We start from the raw sequence: 22602 nt of genomic DNA on the forward strand, positions 1-22602 counted from the left end.
TGTTCTCTCTTACTCTATTATAAGCTACTTCCATCAAAGAATGCAGGAGGGCATTGTTTTCAATTTTCTAGACACATTAGATTGACATTTGTTGTTGCTATTACATTTGTTACCTATTCCTGTCACGTAAATCATTTTCTCATGTCCTAGATTTGCTTAACTGATATTCTTCCTCCTTTTCTTTTTGTCCTCTCATCTCCATTTTCTTCTCCAAATCCCTGGTTTATACGATGGCTATAGTAAAATGTGCCGTTGGCAGCTGACCAGAGTATCCATTTCTCAAAATTCTATGGACACGGTGCCGTCATTTGATGAGCCACTGAAAACACAAAGCTTCAGTAGCAGGAAAGTGGCACGTCTCATAATATCCCAGAACACAAATAGCACTGGGAAGGATGCCATGGCAGTTGTTCTGACCAGATGTGTTTTCCCTGTTACAGTGACATTTGTGATGGTCCCAGGACTCAGCAGGGTGTGCTCAGTGTAGAGCTAGATCTGCCCCTCAAGTGCTGGGGTTTTTTCATTATCAGAAGCTCCTGACCTGGTTGAGCCCACGGAATGGGTGGTCTCACGTCCAGGTCCTGACAGTTGAGTCATCTGTGAAGACAAGATCCAGAACAAGTATTTATCATGGGGAGAATCATTTGCGAATACATGATACTCTTATGATTTCATAGCTCTATGATTCCATATATTCCACGATTTCTGATACTGTATGATTTCTTGTGTGGCTGATGACTTTTTAAAAAGAAGAGATCTAAAGTATGCATATTCTGAAATCTAAATTTAAAATCTAAATCTAAATTTAAATCTCTAAAATCCAAATTTGAAAAGAAATTGAAGTATACATGTGTATGTATATATATGTGTGTGTGTGTGTGTATATATATATCCCATCTGTTTTTATCAGATTGAGAGATAATGTAATTCTGTATCCTCAAAAAATGTTTTGAACATAAGATGGCCATTAAGCTGAACACCTTTCTTTTGCCAGTATACTTTCCTAGCTCTGCTTCTGGCCTGCAAGACACTGAGAGGACATTGCCCCAGGCCTCAGTTTCTAAATATGTAATAAGACCAAGTTATTTCCTTTTTATTTTATGTATTTATTTTATGTATTTCAAAGAGTCGCAGAAAGAGAAGGAGAGAGAGAGAGAGACACAGAGAGAGAGAGAAAGAAATTTTCCATTGCTGGTTCATTCCCCAAATGCTCAAAATGGCCAGGGTTAGGCCAGGCCAAAGCCAGGAGCTAGGAACTTCTTCTGGGCCTCCCAAGTGGGTGCAGGAGCCCAAGTACCTGGGCCATCCTCCACTGCTTTCTCAGGTGCATTAGCAAGGAGGTGGATCAGAAGCGGAGCAGCCAGGACTGGGACTGTCACCCAATTGGTGATGGCTTTACCTGCTTCACCAGAATGCCAGCCCCAGACTAGATGATGTCAAAGGCCCCTTGGAAGAAACACTTAAAATGGCTCTAAGAGGGTTATTTGGCACAGCAGTTAACACACTGCTTGGGACATCCACATTCCATATCTGAGTACCTGGTTTGAGTCTCAGCTCCTCCACTTCCAATCCAACTTCCTGCTAATGCACACTCTGGGAGCAACAATAATTGCTCAAGTACTCAGGTCCTTACCACCTACGTGGGAGACCTGGACTATGGCTGGTGCGGGCATTTCAGATTAAAGATCTCTGTTTCTCTGTCTCTGTCTCTCAAAAAAAAAATAACAACCAAAAAATAATTTTTTAAAAGACTCTGAATAAGTGCCCATCATTGGCAGCCAAAGCAAATGTTCATCAAGACCATTTATGTGCAACAGTGATGTTAGACCCTGGGAACAGAGTCTGGAAAATTCAGATGATTTATAGACAACTGAATTGCCTTTTCCTCCTGGAAGACTTTGTATTTACTCAGTTAGCAACAGAGTGCTCTGTGAGAGCACCTTAATTGAGCACCAAACTGTTAAAAGCCCTGTGGCCCAGCCTGGGAGCTAGCAGCAGTACTGTTAAGAGCTGTACAAACTGGCACAGTTTCACAGCTTTGAGGATTTTATCAGAGGAGCGCGAGGAGGCAGCTCAGGGAGAGCCCACAGGGACCCCGTCCCACGGGAGGACAGTGCTGTCCCTCAGTCAGGATTGTGACTGGCTGCTCTCTTTGAGATAAAGCTTCTGTCCCCGTCCCCTGCGTAGGAACTTGATAGCGCCAGAGACCATGTTGCTGACTTGCAGTCAGATGAGTCTAAAAATGAGAGCAAGTGAAGGGAATGGATGTGAATTTCAATGTGGACGTGGTGGCACGTCCCACCTTCATATTTTCAAACTGTGAGACAGTGACTTACGGGAGGGGTGTTTCATACACGCCCACCTCCCTTCAGTAGGGAGGGGGCGTGATCATCAGGTCTTGGTAAGGACAGATTTTGTAAATGAGGTGGGTGTTTCCTGGCAACAGTCAGGAAAGCCAGGGTCATTAAGTCTGTGTGGGGGTGGGAGAGAAGGTCCCCAAATTTGCTTTCACGGATTGCAAGCAGAAGTAATCATTCGTAAGGGAAGACCTGAGTGAGTGGCAAGACAAGCACCGAAGGAGGCTCTGTGAAATCTCTGTCTCTCACTGTCTAACTCTGCCTGTCAAAAAAAAAAAAAAAAAAAAAAACAAAAAAAACAAAAAAAAAAAAGAAGAAGAAGAAGAAGAAGAAGAAAGAAAACCTGGTACCCTCCCAAAGTCCTGCTTTCCCTACCCTGGTTTGAATTCTTAGAATTACAGAGAAGCCTTTAGACCGGCGTAGGCCAGTTTCCAAATTGGTTTCCTAGAAGGCTCATCCTGCCCAGCCCTCCGTCACCAAGAAGAACATTAAGGTCCTTCATCAGCCGATGCTAAAGATAGAAGCCGAGTGGCTGCTAGGCAAGGATGCAGACTCAGAGGGTGTTTTCATTATCTTGCAGAAGCAATTAACTCCCATGTTGCAACTGTGGCAGCCGCTCTCTGCATTCCAGCTTACAGTCCACGGCCGGGTGGCCGTTCTGTGTTGTTCAATGGGAAAACACGATTCCTTTTCCATAGCTGCTGTGTCAGAACTGACAGGAGCAGTGCAGTCTGCCCACAACCATCACATGTGAGAACTCAACAGTGATACAGTTGAGTGCGTAAGGCTTATTCCTGCAATGACCCAGGCTCCGGTGCAAGGCTCCTACAAGCTGCCTAACACCTGAGCACTGACTGGCAGGAGTCCAGGGATCTGTGTAATAGGCTCTTCTCTTCCAAATTTTAATCCCGTCTTGAAGCCTTCTCCCACATCATGGTAAGTTTTGTGTTTTATGGCAAACAAGTTCAGGACGACAGCTGTGAATCCAAAGAGAAGAAGAAAGGTTCCCCTTCTCACTCGGTCACCTAAATGATGCCCGGTGCTGGGCTGCCTCCTACTGTGATTCTTCATTTCATTGTTTACTCAGGGCAGCCAGGATGATGTAAGGGCAGCTGTCATAGGAACTGGTCCATGATAAGCTTTGTTTCTGTGCTACCACTCTTCAACCTGTAGCTTAAACCTTTGATAATTTTTCTCATGTATTTCGTGATCAATTTGTTTAACTGCAGACACAGCTCTTCATATGTAATAAATAATGCAGCATATACTCTGATCTATAAATATGTAGCTTGACCTCCCTCAAAAGTTCAATAAGATATTGACTTCATCATTGCTTTCAGCTTATATTTGATCAAACTAAGGAATAAACACAAACTGATAATGTCCTGTGTTATTTTACAAAGCAGTTCTTTTGATAAACTTGCTCAGTCTCCCTCCCACCTCTTCCACCCTCCTCGACAGACCCCCCCCACACACATACACACACACACACACAAGGATATTCTCATGAAACTTTTTTCCTATAAAATCTGGGTATCTTGATTTATAAGTATGGGTTTAATGAAAAAATGTGAATGACAGTGTTTTAAGGAACCCAGAGGACATGTAGGGTTCCCAGCAGTGAGAAATTCCAAGAGTTTCTTTGGTCCTCTTAGAAAATTTCTTTCATAAAAGGAAAAGCTATCCGAGTGGATCGTACCTGCTTTTCTCTTGCTGTATGTTTCCGTAAACTAGGGAAAGGGCATTGGCAACTGAGTCAGTAGCATTTAAAATCTACAATATTTTGTTCATGGTCAGTTCTCATTTTGTGTAAAAACACGAGAGGACAAGATAAGACATAGTCCAGAAGTCTTTACTTAGCAACACAAAATGCAAGCTTTTGAATTCCACTATTTGTCTTCTCCATCATTTTTCATGCATCTGCAGATATGTCACTGGGGTCATACTCCCTGGAAAATCAGATCATTGGCCTTGGAGGTATACTTGGGGAATTTGGTGTATGATGGAAACGTTTCCACATAAGCCCTAGTCATGTCTTAGTTATATTTGCCGTCATTATCATTTTAGTGATCTCTTTGAATAGTGTTCTAATTCAGGTCAGGTCTTCCAGCGGGTTTTCCTAGAGGAAGCTCTTTATGAAAATCAGAAGTCATTCTAGGGGACTGGGTTTTTGTCTCCTCCTGTGCATAACTTTGTTTCTTCCCAGAAATCGGCCCTGCCTCTGTGATGGTGGGAAACCTGGTGTCTGGAAAGAGGATCGCCCAAGCTAGTGGCAGAGACCTGGGTCAGATAGAAGACAATGATCAGGCCCGGAAGGTAAGAACGGAGGTGCCAATCCCAGGTCCAGTCCTCTTGTCTTAGCAAGCAGAGCTGAGTGAGTGCACCCTGCTTTTCCACTTTGCGGGTTCAATGCACTAAGCTTGCATCTTTGATGAGCTTACTGTCCTGCTGCCCTCTTGGTCCTACAAGAGACATCCATATGGTTTTATAAGGGAAATCTGTTTATTAGTGGATCTGATGTTTTAGAAAATGTCACAGTTGCACAGAAATGATTGATGGATGTCATCTCCCAAGACTGGGAGGACTAAGGAAAAAGTTTGGGAATCCTCATGCCCCTAACCATTTCTTTCTAATTATTCCTACCAGCACTGATTGTCAGCTCCCACTGCCTGACAGTGATCTTACTAGAAGACATCATCCCTTAATGTTGGGAACACAAGAAACCATCAGTTCAAATCCAAGGTTCAGGAGTCAGACCTCCTTAACCACAGCTTTAGGAGCTCCAGAAGAAATGCTCAAGCTTAGTGTGCCCACAGATGTCACTCATCTGGTCATGTGTAGCTGTGACTCCCCACCATAACCATTTACCCTTGGCAGCACATAGGGTTCACCAAAAGAGGTCTCATTTCACACAGCCAAAAGGAAATGTAACCATATCAGCCATTTAAAATATCACCAATTTAGTAGCCCTTGATCACCATGCACCTCCCCACCCCAACTTCCATAGTACATTTCTCTCAATAAAAGGCATTTAGGGTTATACACAGAATATTCTGTATACAGACATGAAATAAGGCTGTCTTTCTTACTACAGACTGAATCGATACCATGCATATAGTCTGCATAATTTGCAATGCACTTCAATGACATCAGGGAATTGCCATTTAAACACATAAGTTCAATAAAGCCATTTAAGAAGAAGAGGAAGGTGGGGGCCTGTTTCTCTCATTGTAGCCTGTGGACATAAACATTACATCTTCTGGAAGCTGTAAGAGAAAGGATTTTCCTTATCAGCTCCCACTACTTGTCAGGGGAAAAGTTCTCCCATCCGTGGGCAGACTTTCAGAAAACTTCCCTAACCAGGGGTACAACACCAACCCTCTGTCTTATGGGTGCAGTGAATTCTAAATCACTGTAGAAGAAAAGTTATAAGCCCTTCCGTGTTCTGTGGATTGTGTGTTTGTCAGAGATTTTCCTAGAAATGAATGTTCTCATTTCACGGTGGAGAAGCATGCTGTTTGAAGACTCCACACAGGTTCTATGGGTTTAGTCATCGAGATAGCCCCAACCCGGACTCCAGGGGCCTGATCCTAACCCTGTGTTCTGTTCCAGTTCCTGTTTCTCTCGGAGGTGTTGCAGTGGAGAGCTCAGACCACACCAGATCACGTGCTCTACACGCTGCTCAACTGTCGGGTGAGGCTCGCTGGTTACCTGCTGGGGACACACCTGTTCCTGGGGGAATCTTGCTGCTTTATAGTATTCCTGCTTTAACCCTTTCACTTCAGTCCTGAAACTCCTTTTACTTACTTATTTTTTGCTATTTTGACTATTGAGACTTTCTCATTTTAGGATTGCTTTACATCATAATGGCTCGTTCATGTGCATTATATCCATATATTGGAGATATTATCTTCAATGGAGAACAATTATAGAGCTATCATTTATTTATATTTTTCATTTGATTACAAAATTACTTTTTTATAAATAAGTACAGACTCAAGGATGAAAATCTTTTTCATTGTATAAGTGTAATTAATACATTTTCATTTCATAAGTGTAATTTATAATTTCCATTTCACATTAGAAAACCAGCTCATCATATTATGAAACTATGGTTTCATAATAGTCCCTAGGGTTAAGGCCTTGAGTATGTAGGCACATATTTCTAAAAGTAAAATTAAATGCAAAAGTTTTAATATGATTATTAACTTTGCCATGGAAATAAGGCTTGAAAAATAGATTTAAAATCTAGCTCTTGGTAAATAGAATCAAGTGTTCAAAACGTTATGGCTGTTTAGAGTTGCTAAATACCAAAGTCCTACAGTAGGTGAATTTACCTCTTGCCATTTGAAGAATCAAGACAAATGAAATGCCGACGACTTAGCTAAATGATCCCTGAGTCCCTAGCTTGGGTTCCTGTTCTGAGACCGTGGGTTAGCTCATGGGAGTGGCCTGTGAACTTCCTCCATCTACTCATGAGGTCCTGAGTGAGCGCTGAGTTGATCCCAGTGGTTGGTTTAACTGAATCTACTGAAGCCCATTTCTCAGGATGAATCTCTAGAAACAGGAAAGCTCATTTCCCCCAGATCCTTTTTGGCCCCCGTGTTTGCTGGGGCCCCTTCCCCTCCGTGCAGCCTCCCCGCACTGACAGTCCACGCTGCCTCTCGTGCTCACAGCCCTGCAGTAGCAGAGACTCAGTGTCTGAGGATCCGTGGTTACCATGAGCCCCCGTCTGGAATGTCTGCCTCCCAGTTCTCACCTCTCTTTTTCCCTGACGCCTTCTCCAGCCAATGAATACAGATCCAGCCCTGTTTTCCAAACAGAGGTGTCCACCCAGTTTACCCCCCTGGACTTCTGTGGCCCTGTCCAAATTTCCCTTTAATCTCCTCTTCTCTGACTTTCTTTATCCTCTCTATGCAGGGTTTCACCTGTAAACTAGCAACTTTTTTTTCCCTTCTTTCCGGTGGTTCTCTAGAGACTTGCAAATCATCTCGAAAGTGATGACCTACATATTATAACTGTGCCCTGCCTCCTATGCCCCTTCTCTGATCTCTTCAGCAAAGTGTGCCTTCTTCCCTTAATTTCCTTACCATGTCTGTGGGGTTTATATCCTCTGTGGGTTTATATCCTCTGTAAACCCCACACACACATTGCCCCCAGATGTGTAGGGTCTGTGACTATCCTATGTCCAAACAGTCTGGAGGTCTAAATGAGTCACTTCAAAGTAGGAGACCCCCTACATGCCCAAAAATTCAAAAATGTCTTCACAGACAGCATGTCCCACCAGTAGGTGGAAAATAGATTCTGGCCATGTCTAATTGAGGGGAGATCCCTCAGCTTGTTCCCTGGAGTGAAGCCAGAGCACTTGAGCGATTTTAGTCCTTTGCTGTAGCTGGACCCAAGGTCTTCTGCATAAACGTGTTTCCTGGAAACAACTCATGTGCTTAAAAGGGGCTTCCCTAGGACCAACAGCAACAACACATGAAATGGGCTGACTTGGAGGGCTCAAAGCCCTGAATACACTTACTCGAGGTTAGCATGTAGAATGCAGGTGCAAGGACACCCTTTCCTTCTAGGTGGGCTCTGCTGTTGCCTGGGGCGGTCTCCCCATGGAAGCGGTTCCTTCCTGAGCTCTCTGAAGGGTCACAACATCACTTTTGTTACTCTCCTAAAGTGATTAGATCCAAGCACCTGTGTTCATTGTTGCCTTTGTGCTGCTTCCCATGTACACCTGTGACAAATGTTCAACCTGGACTTTAGGTCAACAACATAATTTTTGTGGTTGGTCCACTATAATTTCCAGCTAGATTAACTTCCACATTCAACACTGTCTGATAGAATTAGAATGGGAGCTATGTGTACAATATGTTTTCTTTTTTGTTTGTTTGTTTGCTTAAGATTTATTTATTTATTTAAAAGTTGGAGTTACACAGAGAGAGAAGGAGAGACAGAGAGAGAGAGAGGTTTTCCATCTACTGGTTCACTCCCTAATTGGCCACAACAGCCGGAGCGATGCCTATCTGAAGCCAGGAGCCAGGAACCTCCTCTGGGTCTCCCATGTGGGTGCAGGGGCCCAAGGACTTGGGCCATCTTCTACTGCTTTCCCAGGCCATAGCAGAGAGCTGGATTGGAAGTGGAGCAGCCAGGACTAGAACTGGGCCCATACAGGATGCCAGCACTGCAGGCGGCGGCTTTACCCACTACGCCACAGCGCTTGCCCCACAATATGTTTTCTAAAAGCAATATTTTAAAAACAAGCAGATGGGGCCATACGGGCACCGGTTTGAGTCCCAGCTGCTCCACTTCCAATCCAGCTCTCTTTTATGGCCTGGGAAAGCAGTAGAAGATAGCCCAAGTCCTTGGGCCCCTGCACCCATGTAGGAGACCTGGAAGAAGCTCCCGACTCCTGGCTTCGGATTGGCATAGCTCCGGCTGTTGTGACCAGCTAATCCTCTGCCTACGGCGCGGGCACACCGGGTTCTAGTTCTAGTTGGGGCGCTGGATTCTGTCCCGATTGCTCCTCTTCCAGGCCAGCTCTCTGCTGTGGACCGGGAAGGCAGTGGAGGATGGCCCAAGTGCTTGGGCCCTGCACCCACATGGGAGACCAGGAGGAAGCACCTGGCTCCTGGCTTTGGATCGGTGCAGCGCGCAGCTGCAACGCTCCAGCCATAGCGGCCACCTGGGGTTGGTGAACCAATAGAAAAAGGAAGACCTTTCTCTCTGTCTCTCTCTCTCACTGTCTAACTCTTCCTGTCCAAAAAAAAAAAAAAAAAGTATGAACAGTACTTCCAGCATTTATTTATTTGTGTGCCCTTGTCTGCTGCTGACATAGTAAATGGGAATGACAGTTGTGCAAGTAGGAAGCATGTTACAGTAGGCATAAGGGATATAGTTCCTTAGAAATAGTGGGCGACTCACCTTCTTGAACATTCATTGCATATTAAAGAGTATCTTTTAAACTATATCTACATATATTTATTTATTTACTTATTGGAAAGGTAGAGGGAAAGAGAGATCTCCTGTTCACTGATTCACCCCTTAAATGGCCAAAACCACCGGGGCTGGGCAAGGCTGAATCTAGGAGCCAGGGACTCCATCCAGGTCTCCCACATAAGTACCAAGGACCCAAGTACTTGGGCCAGTATCTGTTGCCTTCCCGGCATATTAGCAGAAAGCTGGATTGGACTCAAAGCAGCCCTCTGATATGGGATGCTGGTGTTGCAAGCAGTGTGCTAATTCACTCCAGCACAACACTGGCCCCAAAGAGCATCTTAAAAAAAAGCCCCCGGCCGGCGCCGTAGCTCACTAGGCTAATCCTCCGCCTTGCGGCGCCGGCACACCTGGTTCTAGTCCCGGTCGGGGCACCGGATTCTGTCCCGGTTGCCCCTCTTCCAGGCCAGCTCTCTGCTGTGGCCAGGGAGTGCAGTGGAGGATGGCCCAGGTGCTTGGGCCCTGCACCCCATGGGAGACCAGGAGAAGCACCTGGCTCCTGCCATCGGATCAGCGCGGTGCGCCAGCCGCAGTGCGCTGGCCACTGCAGCCATTGGAGGGTGAACCAACGGCAAAGGAAGACCTTTCTCTCTGTCTCTCTCTCTCTCACTGTCCACTCTGCCTGTCAAAAAATTAAAAAAAAAAAAAAAAGCCCCCACACTTTTGATTTTTTTTTTTGCTTACATTAACTTCTTTAGAATTTTAAAAATTAACTTGAGCTTTTTCTTTACTCCTCACTGTATTTGGTGGTGATGGCTATTTGGTTTAATGTAAAACTTTTAAAATGGCGCTGACTTTACTTTTGGTGGCACTGAAATTTGTTTTCTTCAGAGTGAGAGTTAGCTGGTGCACTTAGCTGTGTTGCCATTTAGTCATCATGACCCCCAAGGTTCCTTTTAGGAAAAGTCAGCCCTCATCTCTCTATTGAAATAATGTTACCCACGACCTTCTTGTTAGGCAGTGAGTTTCAGTGTGGAAACCTCAGTGTTTTCCATGAGTGTCGATAAGCAGTCCAGAGAACAGTGGCTGCTACTTGAGGACAAATGACTGTTTTCTGGAACCACTCACCTTGAACATTCCGTGTTTTTTCTTAGCAAGTACTTGGGAAAGTAAAATGCATAACTGGAAATCTGAGATAAAAGGTTGGTAAAAAGTCTGGTGGGGTGGGGGAGGGAGCATCTAGCTTAGAGGACAGAATGCTGCTTAAGGTGCCCACATCCCACATTGTGGTACTTGGGTTCAGTAAATGGCCCTGGCCCCTGATTCCCACTTGCTCCCAGTGCAGACCCTGGAAGGCAGTAGTGATGGCTCAAGTAATTGGGTTCCTGCTAGATAGATAAGTAGGTAGGTAGACGGACAGACGGACAGACGGACTGGCAGGTAGTACTGAGCAGAGTCCAGATGTGACCTGTGTCACGTGTAGGCCCAGTGTATGAGTCATGTCACATTCCACCTTGCATGCTGGGGGAAGGAGACAAAGGGAAATGTACTGAACATGGAGGCGGAGTGGCGTTTGGTGCTGAGTCACCCCTCGGAGCGCTGCCACTGGGGTGCAATGCGAAACCTGAATCTCAGCTTGCAGCTCGAACTCTGCACACCAGTCTGTGCCCTGAACACCTCACCCCACACAGCGTGATTGCAGCAGTCAAGAGAAGCCATTGTCGGTTCCGCGTGTCCCTTCCGTGCAGGAAAACCACCCATCTGGTGGTCACCCAGCCACGGAGGACAAGCCACTGTGTCAAACTGACTGTGAAGGAGCGTGCCTCTTCCCAGCAGAGGAGTGTTGAGGATGATTTTGATTTATTTCAAATCAAATGAACGCACTGACTTCACCACTGCCCTGCCCCGTTATCATAAGTGGGCCTGGAAGCTTGCTGTTCGTTTCGTATGAACCCCTAAGAGGTCAAACAGAGTGCACGCAGTCTGAGACACACTCCTGGCTGCCAGCTGGTGAGTCGTCCCAGCCTCTCAAATCTCACGACCCGAATAAGTGTGCACATCAGAGGTGCTGTCATCGACAGGAGAGCGAAGTGACACGGGCTTGACTCCAACTCGCAGAGGACAGGGAAGACATCAGCTCCAGAAACTGTGCCAGCCATACCAGGCATGCTGCCTGCTTAAGACAGGCCCACGGGACCAGTGGGCGAGGGGGGGGGCAAGGAAAGCCCACGTCACAGGAAGTCCCGATCCGTGCCGCCAGCCCCCTGCCGGAACATCCTGCCACCCAGAGGAGCACCCATTTTCCATGATGCTCGAGTTCTTGTGACAAGAGCAGCACACTCCAGTGTCGAGGGTAGACTTGGGGTCACGCCACCTCCATAGCTGTGGGGATCGACCTGGTCCCTGTGGGCCCCACCATCAGCTGGGCTGTGCATCTTTGTCCCACATTCACTTTGAAAGGCCGAATAGAGGCTGGAGCCAAAGAACGTGTCTGCTGTGGTTTGTAGAAGCAGGAGCAGCCCCTGTGAGGTGATGCTCAGAGGAATGGTCTCATCTCTCAGGCACCAGACTCATGGTTGGACTGCCCCAACTCCAGTCTCGTATGAGTTTCTGCCTTTTACCAACCCATCTTTGCCGCATTTACCGTCTGGCTCTTCCGCTTTCCACGTCTGTAAAATCAGTAAGTGTGTGATGAGAAGGTTGGATTCAGAGACGTGTAAGCTAAACCTCTCCTCCACCGGGGAATCCGGTCTCAGCATCGCTGCTAAGAGTCCCAAGACTGGCTTGCTGATTGCCTGGGCAGCCTCTCCCGAGCTGGGCCCTCTGCTGCCCTGGCTTACCTCAGGGTGCCTGTCAAAGACACTGCCTTGGGCCTGGCACTGTGGTGTAGTGAGTTAAGCCACCACTCCTTATAGGAGCTGGTTCAAGTCCCAGCTGCTCCACTTCCAATCCAGCTCCCTACTAATGCACCTGGGAAAACAGTAGAAGATGGCCCATGTCCTTGGGCCCCTTCACCCACCGGGGGAGACCCAGAAGAAGCTCCTGGCTCCTGGCTTCGGATCGGTCCAGCTCCTGCTACTGGGGAGTGAGCTTGTAGATGGAAGATCTCTCTGACACTCTCTCTCTCTCTCTCTCTCTCTCCCCCTTTCAAATAAATAAATAAATCTTAAAAAAAAAAAAAAAAGACATTGCCTTTGCCTCCCAGACCTGGCTGTGATAACCAGTTGTTTTGGGTAAAAGACTGATGCTGGTGTTCACATCTAGATGCATTATAGAATGTTCTATCCCACCCAACCTACGTCTCTCCTGCCCAACCTGTGTGCATGTGTTCCTGACATGGGGCATTTGAGAAAGGAATTCTGATGTATTTTTTTCTGACATCGTCCCTCTGTAACCACAAAGGCTGTAATCGCTTGGAAAAGCCCTCTACCCTGTTAATCACTTAAAGATTTGCTTGTAAAGAAGCATATTTTAGAATAGTGACAGATAACTGTTCCTATCTGGTAATGATGCATAATTCTAGCGTAGCCTTCAGAAAAACTCCTTGTAGTTCACGGTTTACTCATGCTTTCCGTCGCAGCTTGGCCAATGAATCCCCTACGATTTTGGTATTTCTAAGTACCTATCTTGCTATCGATCCGATTTTGACAGCCCTTCTTTTTAGGGTATGTTTCAGTCCAAATGTGTTCTGCGTTTGTTTTTACATATGGTAAAAGACTACAAGAAAATATATTTGGTAATTTTTTTCTTTATATTTTTTGCTTGCCTTTTTTTTACTTTTGCCTTTTGCCTTTTGGCCTTGATTCTTGCTGTCTCTCTTAGTAAACACAATGCTGGTTTGGTGCCGTACTTTTTATGTAGTTGAAAGAAAAGAAGACTGACTTCTACTGGTATCAGGAATTTTTTTTGGTGGTGGGAGAGATGATGAAAATGTTCCAACATTGATTGTGGTAATGGTTGCACAATATTGTGAATATGCTAAGAATCCTGGTTTCTATATATTAAGCACAATGTGTGATACATGAGCTATATCTCAATATAGCTGTTATGTCCAAAGAATGTTTCCCAACCGTTTGTTCTCGTGATACTCAGGGGACGATAGCAAACTCACTGACGTGTGTCCAGCTGCATAAACGAGCTGAAAAGATAGCGGTGATGCTCATGGAAAGAGGACATCTGCAGGATGGCGACCACGTCGCTTTGGTCTACCCGCCAGGTAGAGTGGGGCTGAGCTGGCTCCCGGGAGGTGGCCAAATGGGCACCTGTGTAAAGAGGCCATGGGCTGCACCTGTTTGCCATGGAGTAAGAGTGACTGCCTCATTGCCAGACTTCGCCACTGTATCCAGTTAGCTTCTACCTGGGTTCATTTGGGTCTAGTCAGTGCCACCCACAAGGACAAGCCACACATTTTGTTATTTTAGAGGCTTACATAATGAGATATTTACAAAGACTTTTATATCTAAATTTATTAGCTTACAGAGGTAGTTCCCTTTAACAGTAGCAAAGATGTAACTACTCGGTGCTTAAGAATTGAGTGGTTCCTTAGAGAAATGATGCAGAAATTACTTCTGAGCTGCTTTGTTATCTCGTGCCTAAAAGAAAAGGCCCAGTACAAGTTACCACCAGGCTTCCCAGCACCCACACGGGTGAAGGAGTCAGTTAAGATTTAATTGTTTGCATGACCATCTAGCTTCTCCCAGACTAGCACTGATGCCGCCCGGGATGGCAGCCATTGAACAGTTGGGTCTGTTTCAAATGAGTATTTTTGTTTGTTTGTTTGTTTCCTCTTGTAGGGATAGACCTCATCGCAGCATTTTATGGTTGTCTGTATGCGGGCTGTGTGCCAATAACTGTCCGTCCTCCACACCCTCAAAACATTGCAACGACGCTGCCCACTGTCAAGATGATTGTGGAGGTAAAGACACCTGGAGGTGCCCCAGCACATCCCCTGCCTCGGATCTGAGAGTTGAGGGTGTGGATCCCAGACTCCGGAGCCTCAAGGGCTCTTGCTGGCCAAAGGAATACACCTGTGTCCAGAATCAAAGCAGTAGGACCGAAAGTGCTCATGTCTGCCTTCAGGGCGCCTCGTTCTGGAAGCAAGAGTGAAACTCATGGTAGCAGTCACTACAGCGCCCTAGAGAAAGCGGCTCCCTATGGAAGCCACTTCTACCACTGCTGAAGACTGCCCTGCCTAGCCCAGCTAAGCAAAACCAACCACTTTTTTTTCCTCCTAAAAAGTCACATGTTTCCTGTTCATTTTGAAACTATACATTTGTCTTAACCGTTTTAAACCTGGACAGATGTTAAGAGTATCATGATACATATTTCCTCCTTTGGAGGATGAACCACAAAGAGCAGAACAGGTGTGGGCCAGAGAATACCCTGGTCAGTGTTTCACCTGTGAGTACTCTCATAGTGATGCTGTACTGTTTCTGTGATGGTTACTTCTGCTAGAAAGTATCTGTGATGTGTATTCAGACACGTGACACTTTGAGCAGAGCAGAGCTAAGACTGGAAGCAGTTAGTTTCAGTGATGTTGGCTGAGTGTGTTCCTAACACTGTGGACACTGCTCAGCTCCAGGGGCTGCAGGTGTCGGGTACTTTGCCTCCTGTACTTTGCCTGTTGCTTCCATGAGCGGAGCCCTGGCTATCATACATCACAAGAAGTGGCGCTCTGAGTTGTCTGATTTGCCCGTGAGGGCCACCTGGTTTCGCCGTGTATAACGAGCCTTAGCCTCGTGTGTAATAAGCACTCCTTGAAGCATTTCATTCCTGGTTTGTATTCCTTCCCTGCATCCTTTCTTCTGTGGCCCTCAGGTGAGTCGCTCTGCCTGTCTGATGACAACCCAGCTGATCTGCAAACTGCTACGGTCCAGAGAGGCGGCGGCAGCTGTAGATGTCAGGACATGGCCCCTTATCCTGGACACAGGTCAGTCCTTGGCTAAGACAGGTGCATTTGCTGATTTCCTGGTTTTTAGTCATATCAGACGGGCTTACCGCTTTGTTTTGCTTTCCAGACGATTTGCCAAAGAAGCGGCCTGCCCAGATCTACAAACCTTCTAACCCCGACACACTAGCTTACCTTGATTTTAGTGTGTCCACAACTGGGATGCTAGCCGGCGTAAAGGTGAGAGGCGGAGTCTGTGGAATGTGCAGGCTGATGACGTGTCGGTTACAGGCCATGTGGTGACTGTCCCCTTTGTTCTTGTGCCTAATAACGGCACTCTGATAAAGCATGGAGGGGTGCAGATGGGTTTCGTTCAAACTGTTAACATGTGCAGTGTTTTCAGTAGCTAACTTTCCAAACGTTCCAGCTTCCTTTTATGGAAACCGCTTCACCAGCCCGCAGCAGAGTAACTGCATGTGTTTTCCTTTCTCGCCTTGGGTCTCAAATCCTGATTCTATGTTGTAAAGATTTGCACAATATAGCCTCTTGCGGGGCTGGCGGTGCTGGGGGTGGGGGGCTCCATTGTAACTTGTCAGATTGCTGCTCAGTGAAGCTGCAGTGATGTTTTGCCCTATCAGAGAATGGATCTGCCAACGTGTCACCCAGAATCAAAACCCTCGCAGCTCAGACATGTCCTTGGTCAGGTACTACACAAAACTGAACCATGGAAGGCGCTCTCTCTCTCTCTCTCCACTTTATTTACCTCATTTAGTGTTCACACTCCAACTACTCTTTACTAGAATTTGAGATGGTATACCAAACTAATTACAATAGGAAATAAATTAATTTTTCAAAAGCTTATGAAAAGAAATACTTTTAGACCAAGGTGAATTAGATACTATGGTACTGGAGTTAGCTTTCCAGCCTCCTACTGTTACAGCCAAAATGGAAACACATACCCTTGATTATACCATATGCATGCCCCACAGAAGTATGAGCTATAATATTAAATCTGTCTCAAGAAATATATTTCTGGGGTGAGTATTTGGCACAGTGGTGAGGATGCCACTTGGGATGCCAGCATTCCCTGTCAAAGTGCCTGGATTTGAGCCCCAGCTTTGCTTCTGATTCCAACTTCCTGCTAATGTTCACCTTAGAAGGCAACAGGTGGTGGCTCGAGTACCTGGGTCCCAGCCACCCATGTGGGAGACGTGGGTTGAGTTCGAGCCTCTGGCTTTGGCCTGGCACAGTCACAGCTGTTGTGGGCATTTGATGTAGATGTGAGATCTCTCTGTCTGGATTTGTCTTTTTCTGTCTCTGCCTTTCAAATTAAAAAAATAATTAGAAAATAGGAAACAAATTTATGAAACAAAGATAGTGTGATATGACTTTTCCTGATGCTTCTATTTTATCTACATTGTGTACCCCCACAAAATCCAGAGGTGGGTAACTAGATGTCCTCTTGAACTTACATAAAAGTTCTTTTTAAAACATCTAACCACTTGATTTATATGATAAACACCACCTGAGGTTAAAAAAAGGTGATGTCAATTAATGAAAAATCCCTATGCTTTAAGAACTGAGAAACATAGAATAGAATTGAAATTGTCTGGTTTTTGCCCTCTTCCTTGTGGAAATCCCTTCTACTTTGTGAGCTCGTTGGTTGCAGAGGTGGCCATTTTTCTCAGAATGAAATTTTTCCTTCATTTCAGCTTTTGCACAAAAATGGCTTCGAGTGTTTAACTAACTCCCATAAAAGTTGAGAGAGTGCAATAGACTGTTTTCTCCATAATGGTTGCTGTACACATCTGATGTTATATGAAAGCCATGAGTGTATGTTTATATGTTTAATTTACATTTACAGTTTCACCCATTGAAAACTGTGGGTTTGAATTCCAAAGACTCCTTCACAGATCCCAATAGTTGTTCTGGATAAGCAAGGAGGTCAGGTAGAGGGCACACAGCATTCCACAGTCCCGATCAATCACCGTATGGATTTTCCCAAAGGATGTTTTAGAACTCCCGGTGGCTGTCCTCTCCACCAAGGAGTCTTCCAGGATCTTCCCTGCACTCTCAGGTGGTGTCCAGCCAGGAAGTGGATACCTTAATTTTAAGATCACTGCCATGGCAGGTAGGCCTGCCCAGGATAGTCACACCACACATTCCCAGAATGCATAAGTGCACCTCGTCTCTAGTTCTTCTCATCTCTAGTAGATATGTGTCTACTCTCAGTATCTCTTAGTGCAGAATGTTAGAGTCTGCCACTTGGGGCTTTTGGAAAACTATAAGAAGTGGGAGTTTTTCTCATGTAGGTTCAAGAGAGGCATTCCAACTTGGGCTCTTTGGTTTATGGTGTTGGCAGTTCCAAGATTTTAATGAGCTTAGAGATAGAGTATTTAACTTTCTTAGTTCCATTTTTCTTTTTTATTCCCCCATAGATTAATTTTTAAACTTCAGATTAACATGTTAAAAATGCAGAAAGCTTCATAGATTTGTATGTCATCCTTGTGCAGGAGCCAGACTATTCTCTGTATTGTTTAATTTTAGTATATGTGCTGCCAAAGTGAGCACTTAATTCTCTTTCACTTGCCTTTTTCCATTCTTCTTTCTCTCTTCTCTCCATAATTGGTGCTATAGAATGTCTTGATTTTTGTATATAAGCCATGAGTATGTGTTTATACATAGTAAGCACTTAATATACTAGCATTTGCTAAGCTGGACTGAAGCACTCAATTTTCCACCTTAAAATAATGCCCTGCACAGAGTGCTGATGTGAATAAGAGGATAAATTTGGTAGGCAGGGTTTTTACTAACTCTTGATCCAGAGAGCCAGGACGTTGGAGGAATGTTTTATAAATCCTGCCTAATTTCTCCTTTTTAAGTAAATATTGTGGTTTTAAAATCAAGTTAAAAAGAATTAGTCATGTTTTATGAATCCAGTAAAATATCCATGCAACTTTGTCCTGGGCAGAATGTCTAACAGTGACCCAACATTTTACAACCAGAGCTTCCCTTACCCCCAGTTTCTCTCCTCTCCTTTCTTATAGTAATGAATAACTGGGAAACTGAGCATTTGTCTCATTTTCCTGCTTACTACAGTGCTGCATTGCTCTGTGCTGGCCCTCTTTGTAGGTTAGCCCTGAGTGAGATGCTATTTTGGATTACCTTATCACATGTTTTAAAACCATGAAACAGGCCGGCGCCGCGGCTCACTAGGCTAATCCTCCGCCTAGCGGCGCCGGCACACCAGGTTCTAGTCCCGGTTGGGGCGCCGGATTCTGTCCCGGTTGCCCCTCTTCCAGGCCAGCTCTCTGCTGTGGCCTGGGAGTGCAGTGGAGGATGGCCCAGGTGCTTGGGCCCTGCACCCCATGGGAGACCAGGAGAAGCACCTGGCTCCTGGCTCCTGCCATCGGATCAGCGTGGTGCGCCGGCCGCAGCGCGCCGGCCGCGGCGGCCATTGGAGGGTGAACCAACGGCAAAGGAAGACCTTTCTCTCTGTCTCTCTCTCTCACTGTCCACTCTGCCTGTCAAAAAAAAAAAAAAAAAAAAAAAAAAAAAACCATGAAACTTAGCACAGTTTTCCATGCTTCTTTCTCCCCTCTTTTTCTCTTAGGTTTCGTTGGCTAGAATGTTTTTGTTAATAGGACTGATTTTGTTGTTCATATTTCACAGTGTTTCTAAAGAGTTCACATTGTATACTAACTATAGTGGGACTATGGGAGTGGTAGAGGGGAGATAATAGGTCTCGGCTGTAGCCTTGATTGGGGTGGAGTGAGATAGAGTTTTGACTGCCATCTTATAGCGCAGTGCCATATCATGCAAAGGACAACACAGGGCTGGTATAAGGAGGCCTTGCTTCTAAGTCCAGCTCTAACTTACGTGCCCATCAGCAAATCCTTCAATGCCCCTGAGCCTCCCTTTGCTAATCATGAAGAATGGGGGTGATTTTTCCAGCCCGTGTTAACTGGCTGCCTATTGCATGGTACGTCCTAGAGACGTCACAGGAAGAAGGCACAGCAGAAACAGGCCTGAACTGTGATATCTTCTCCCACCTAATTACAGGTTGTTGGGGGGGGGGGGGGGTCAAAGAAGAACCCCTGTATGTATCATCGGCTGTTCAAATGCAGATACTGCTCATTCTGTTGCTGCAGTTATTAGATCTTGGGGAGCCAGAAAGTCGTGAATGCTGTTCACTCCTTGAACACAGGAAGACTGCTGAGAACATCAACAGCTCACTCTCCCCTCACGCTGCATAACCCGAGCTTGACTACTGGTTGTCCCCAGCCCTAGAAGCATCTTTCAGACGTGTGGCGTTAGGTACCGCACGTTTAGCGCAGCCTCGTTACCTTACTGACCCTGCACTCAGCACAGCTTCGCTGCTTCCCCGATGTCTTCCCGCATCAGGAACCCTGCACTGAAGGAAGCCTGTCTGTCTTGCAGATGTCTCACGCAGCCACCAGTGCCTTTTGCCGTTCTATTAAGCTGCAGTGTGAGCTTTACCCCTCTAGAGAAGTGGCCATCTGCCTGGACCCCTACTGTGGACTGGGATTTGTCCTCTGGTGCCTCTGCAGGTGAGATTCTTCTTTAGTGACTTTTGTTTAGGGAAAAAGGCAGTGGGTGGGGGTAGGGGGAGGATTATGGGAGCACCCTCTTTTCTAGACGTTTGGCCCTACCAGACACCCCGAGCTGTGCCAGCTCCAGTGGAGGTGTGGCCTGCACTTGAGTGGCAGCAACCCAGTCTGTGTGCCTCTCCCTGCAGACCCGGCTGTTAGGGGCAGAACAACAAGTGCTTGTGGCATTTCCCTCTCCGCAGCGTCTCCGACGTTTTGAAAGATCTTACAGAGATACTGGCTTCTAAGGCTGTCCTGAGAAGTTCTCTGTTTGGGACTTTTATTTCTCACAGTCCAAAGTGCCTTTAAAACCTGGCAATCAGGTCCGGCCTGGAATTCTTGTTGAATCAGTGGATGTTATAAGCTCTTGGCTCCTTCCGCCTTTTCCCCAACACTTCCCTGGAGGAGGCCATTGAGCTGGGGATGTGTGAGAGCAAGCTCCAGAGGGCAGAGCGTACCTTTGTGTGTGCAAACTGCTCTCCACCCGGCAGCCAGCGCCACGCCTGGCTAGCAGCAAGCGCATGGCTTATGGAATGAATGAAACATGGGGTAGACGGGTGTTTCTTTTCTTTCTCCTGATTACACATGCATGTTCATTGCAGAAATTTTAGAAAATACATAAAGTAATACAAAGAAGAAAATAAAGCCATTAATTATCATACTACCTAATAAATGATGATTCCAGTAAGTATCCACTATTAGCATGGTATATAGCCTTTCAGAGTTTATTTCTTCAAGTGGCATAGTGTTTTTATGAATATTATTGTACATATTTATATAAAATATGCTGTAATAAGCCAGTGCTTCATGTGTATCAGCAATTTATCAATTTTGTTTCATCTATCCATCTACTTTTTTCCTTCCTTTTTTTACAAATGGAGCATTTTGAAGCAAACACAAATATCCTAAGACTTTCCCATAAATCTTTAAGAGTGTATACAGTTTTATAAATAAATATGCATTAATATATCTATAACACCAAGAAGCTACAGAATGAAGCTGGCTATAAATTTTCTTAACAGTCTATGGTGGAAATTTTCTTGTCTTTAAAACTCTCCTCTAACGAAACCACATTTAAAATAGTCACAATATTTAATAGTTTTAGACTGGATTAAAATGCAAGTGTGTATTTTTGGAAAACAGTGTCACTCTAGTTAGGACAGTAAAACTTTTGGAGAAAACAGGAATAGAACTGAATCACTGTTATGGTTAACGACTTCTCTTCAGTACAAGTATAATTGCATCATAACTTTTATTTCCTTGGGAAACAGCTCAGAACATTTTCCAACAGTTGAACCAAAGTGCCCTGAGACATAGGTGCCCAGCATGGCAGGGAAGCCGAAGCCCAGCCCAAACCACCGCCTGTATCAGAGGCTAAGTGCACTCGTACCAATATAGGCAAAGCCAATGAATGCAAGACTTCTGCTTCCCAAGCCTGACTCCCCAGGAAACCCACAGAGAAGCTTGTTGAAGGAAAAGTACATTCTCAGTGTGAATCACTAAAACACAGCAGCTTGAAGGGGTCATCCAGGTTGCACTCAGCCTGTATTTCAGAAACATCTTTCCCTCAAATCCATTCAGAAGTCACAGCATCACAGCATTCCCACGATCGCCTCTGCAGTCATAACCAAATGTACAGCGACTATAAACCTCTTTATTTTCTGAAATCCTCCGAAGAAAGAGATCCCAATGGTTTTGCTTCTAAAACATCACACACACACACACACACACACCCGTCTCTTGGGTCTTTGAGGTACAATCACTAATATGAAGGCTAAAAATACAGTTATCATCACAGCACTATTCTAGAACATTCCCAACACCCTAAAGTAATTCCTGTCTATTTTGTCAATCTCATTTCCAACCCTACCCCCAGCCAACCAGTATTCTACGTCTTGCCCTTTTAGAGTTGCCTTTTTGCTATTTCCTATAACACAATCACATAATATTGTGAGCCTGGCCTCTTTCACTTTGTGTAATACCTCTGATGTTCACTGACATTTTAGTAGTGCTTCCTTGTGTAGATATGACAAATACTGTTTGCCCATGCACCCACTGGCAGACATCTGGATTGCTTCCTTGTGACCATGGTTCCTGGGAACAATCACATCACGTCTTTGTGTGGACACACATTTCCTTTCCTGTTGGGGGATGACAGGATGGAAGCGAAGGGCCACACAGTAAAAATGCTTCTCCAGATTACATTTCTATCAACAGCGTAGGAGAATTCCAGTTCGTCCACATTCTGGATTACTGTTGTTTTGTGATGCAACTTTGGAGTCAGGTAATATGAGCCTCCCAGCTTCATGATTTGGTCTGTTTGGTTATAGCTGCTCTAGTGAGTGAAGAGTAGTAACCCACTGCGGTTTTGATTTGTGTTTCCATAATGAACACTGGACATCTTTTCATGAGGTTATTGGCCATTTGTATGGTTTCCTTGGATGAAATGTCCATTTAAATATCTTGTCCATCTTTAAATTACATTGCTCATCTTCTCACTGTTTGAGTTTTAAGAGTTTCTTATACTTCTAATTAGAAGAACTACACAAGATATCTGATTTTCAAATGTCTTTTTTTCCCACACTGTGGTTTGTCGGTTCACTTTCTTAATCGCCTTTTGATATGCAAAAGTCACAAGTTTTGTTTAAGTTCAATTTATTAATATTTCATTTATGTATTATACCTTTGGAGTTGCACTTAAGAATTTTGCCTAACTCAAGACTACAAAGAATGCATGTTTTCTCCTGAATTTTCAATCTTACATTGAGACCCCTAATCTTACATTGAGACCCCTAATCTTAATTCACACATTTAGATG

General features: G+C 45.1%; 1 protein-coding gene and 1 non-coding gene across 5 annotated transcripts in view; one reads left to right on the forward strand and one right to left on the reverse strand.

The window, feature by feature from the left end:
• The window catches only part of DIP2C (DIP2 acetate--CoA ligase C (putative)), a 488945-nt gene that overhangs the window by 402358 nt on the left and 63985 nt on the right, over positions 1 to 22602 (forward strand). For all 4 annotated transcript variants that reach the window (XM_008249365.5, XM_008249366.5, XM_008249368.5 and 1 more), the window contains 7 exons: positions 4564 to 4673; positions 5970 to 6050; positions 13380 to 13503; positions 14081 to 14202; positions 15105 to 15216; positions 15305 to 15414; positions 19615 to 19745. In XM_008249365.5, the coding sequence (XP_008247587.1) occupies positions 4564 to 4673; positions 5970 to 6050; positions 13380 to 13503; positions 14081 to 14202; positions 15105 to 15216; positions 15305 to 15414; positions 19615 to 19745 (790 nt within the window). The remainder of the gene's footprint in view (positions 1 to 4563; positions 4674 to 5969; positions 6051 to 13379; positions 13504 to 14080; positions 14203 to 15104; positions 15217 to 15304; positions 15415 to 19614; positions 19746 to 22602) is intronic.
• On the reverse strand, positions 17643 to 17745 carry LOC127488134 (U6 spliceosomal RNA). The gene has a single exon (XR_007915581.3). It is a non-coding gene; the product is annotated as a U6 spliceosomal RNA (small nuclear RNA).

The sequence above is a fragment of the Oryctolagus cuniculus genome, chromosome 13 (genome assembly GCF_051225735.1).
Source record: "Oryctolagus cuniculus isolate XC-2025 breed Fujian yellow rabbit chromosome 13, ASM5122573v1, whole genome shotgun sequence".
Lineage (NCBI taxonomy): Eukaryota > Metazoa > Chordata > Mammalia > Lagomorpha > Leporidae > Oryctolagus > Oryctolagus cuniculus.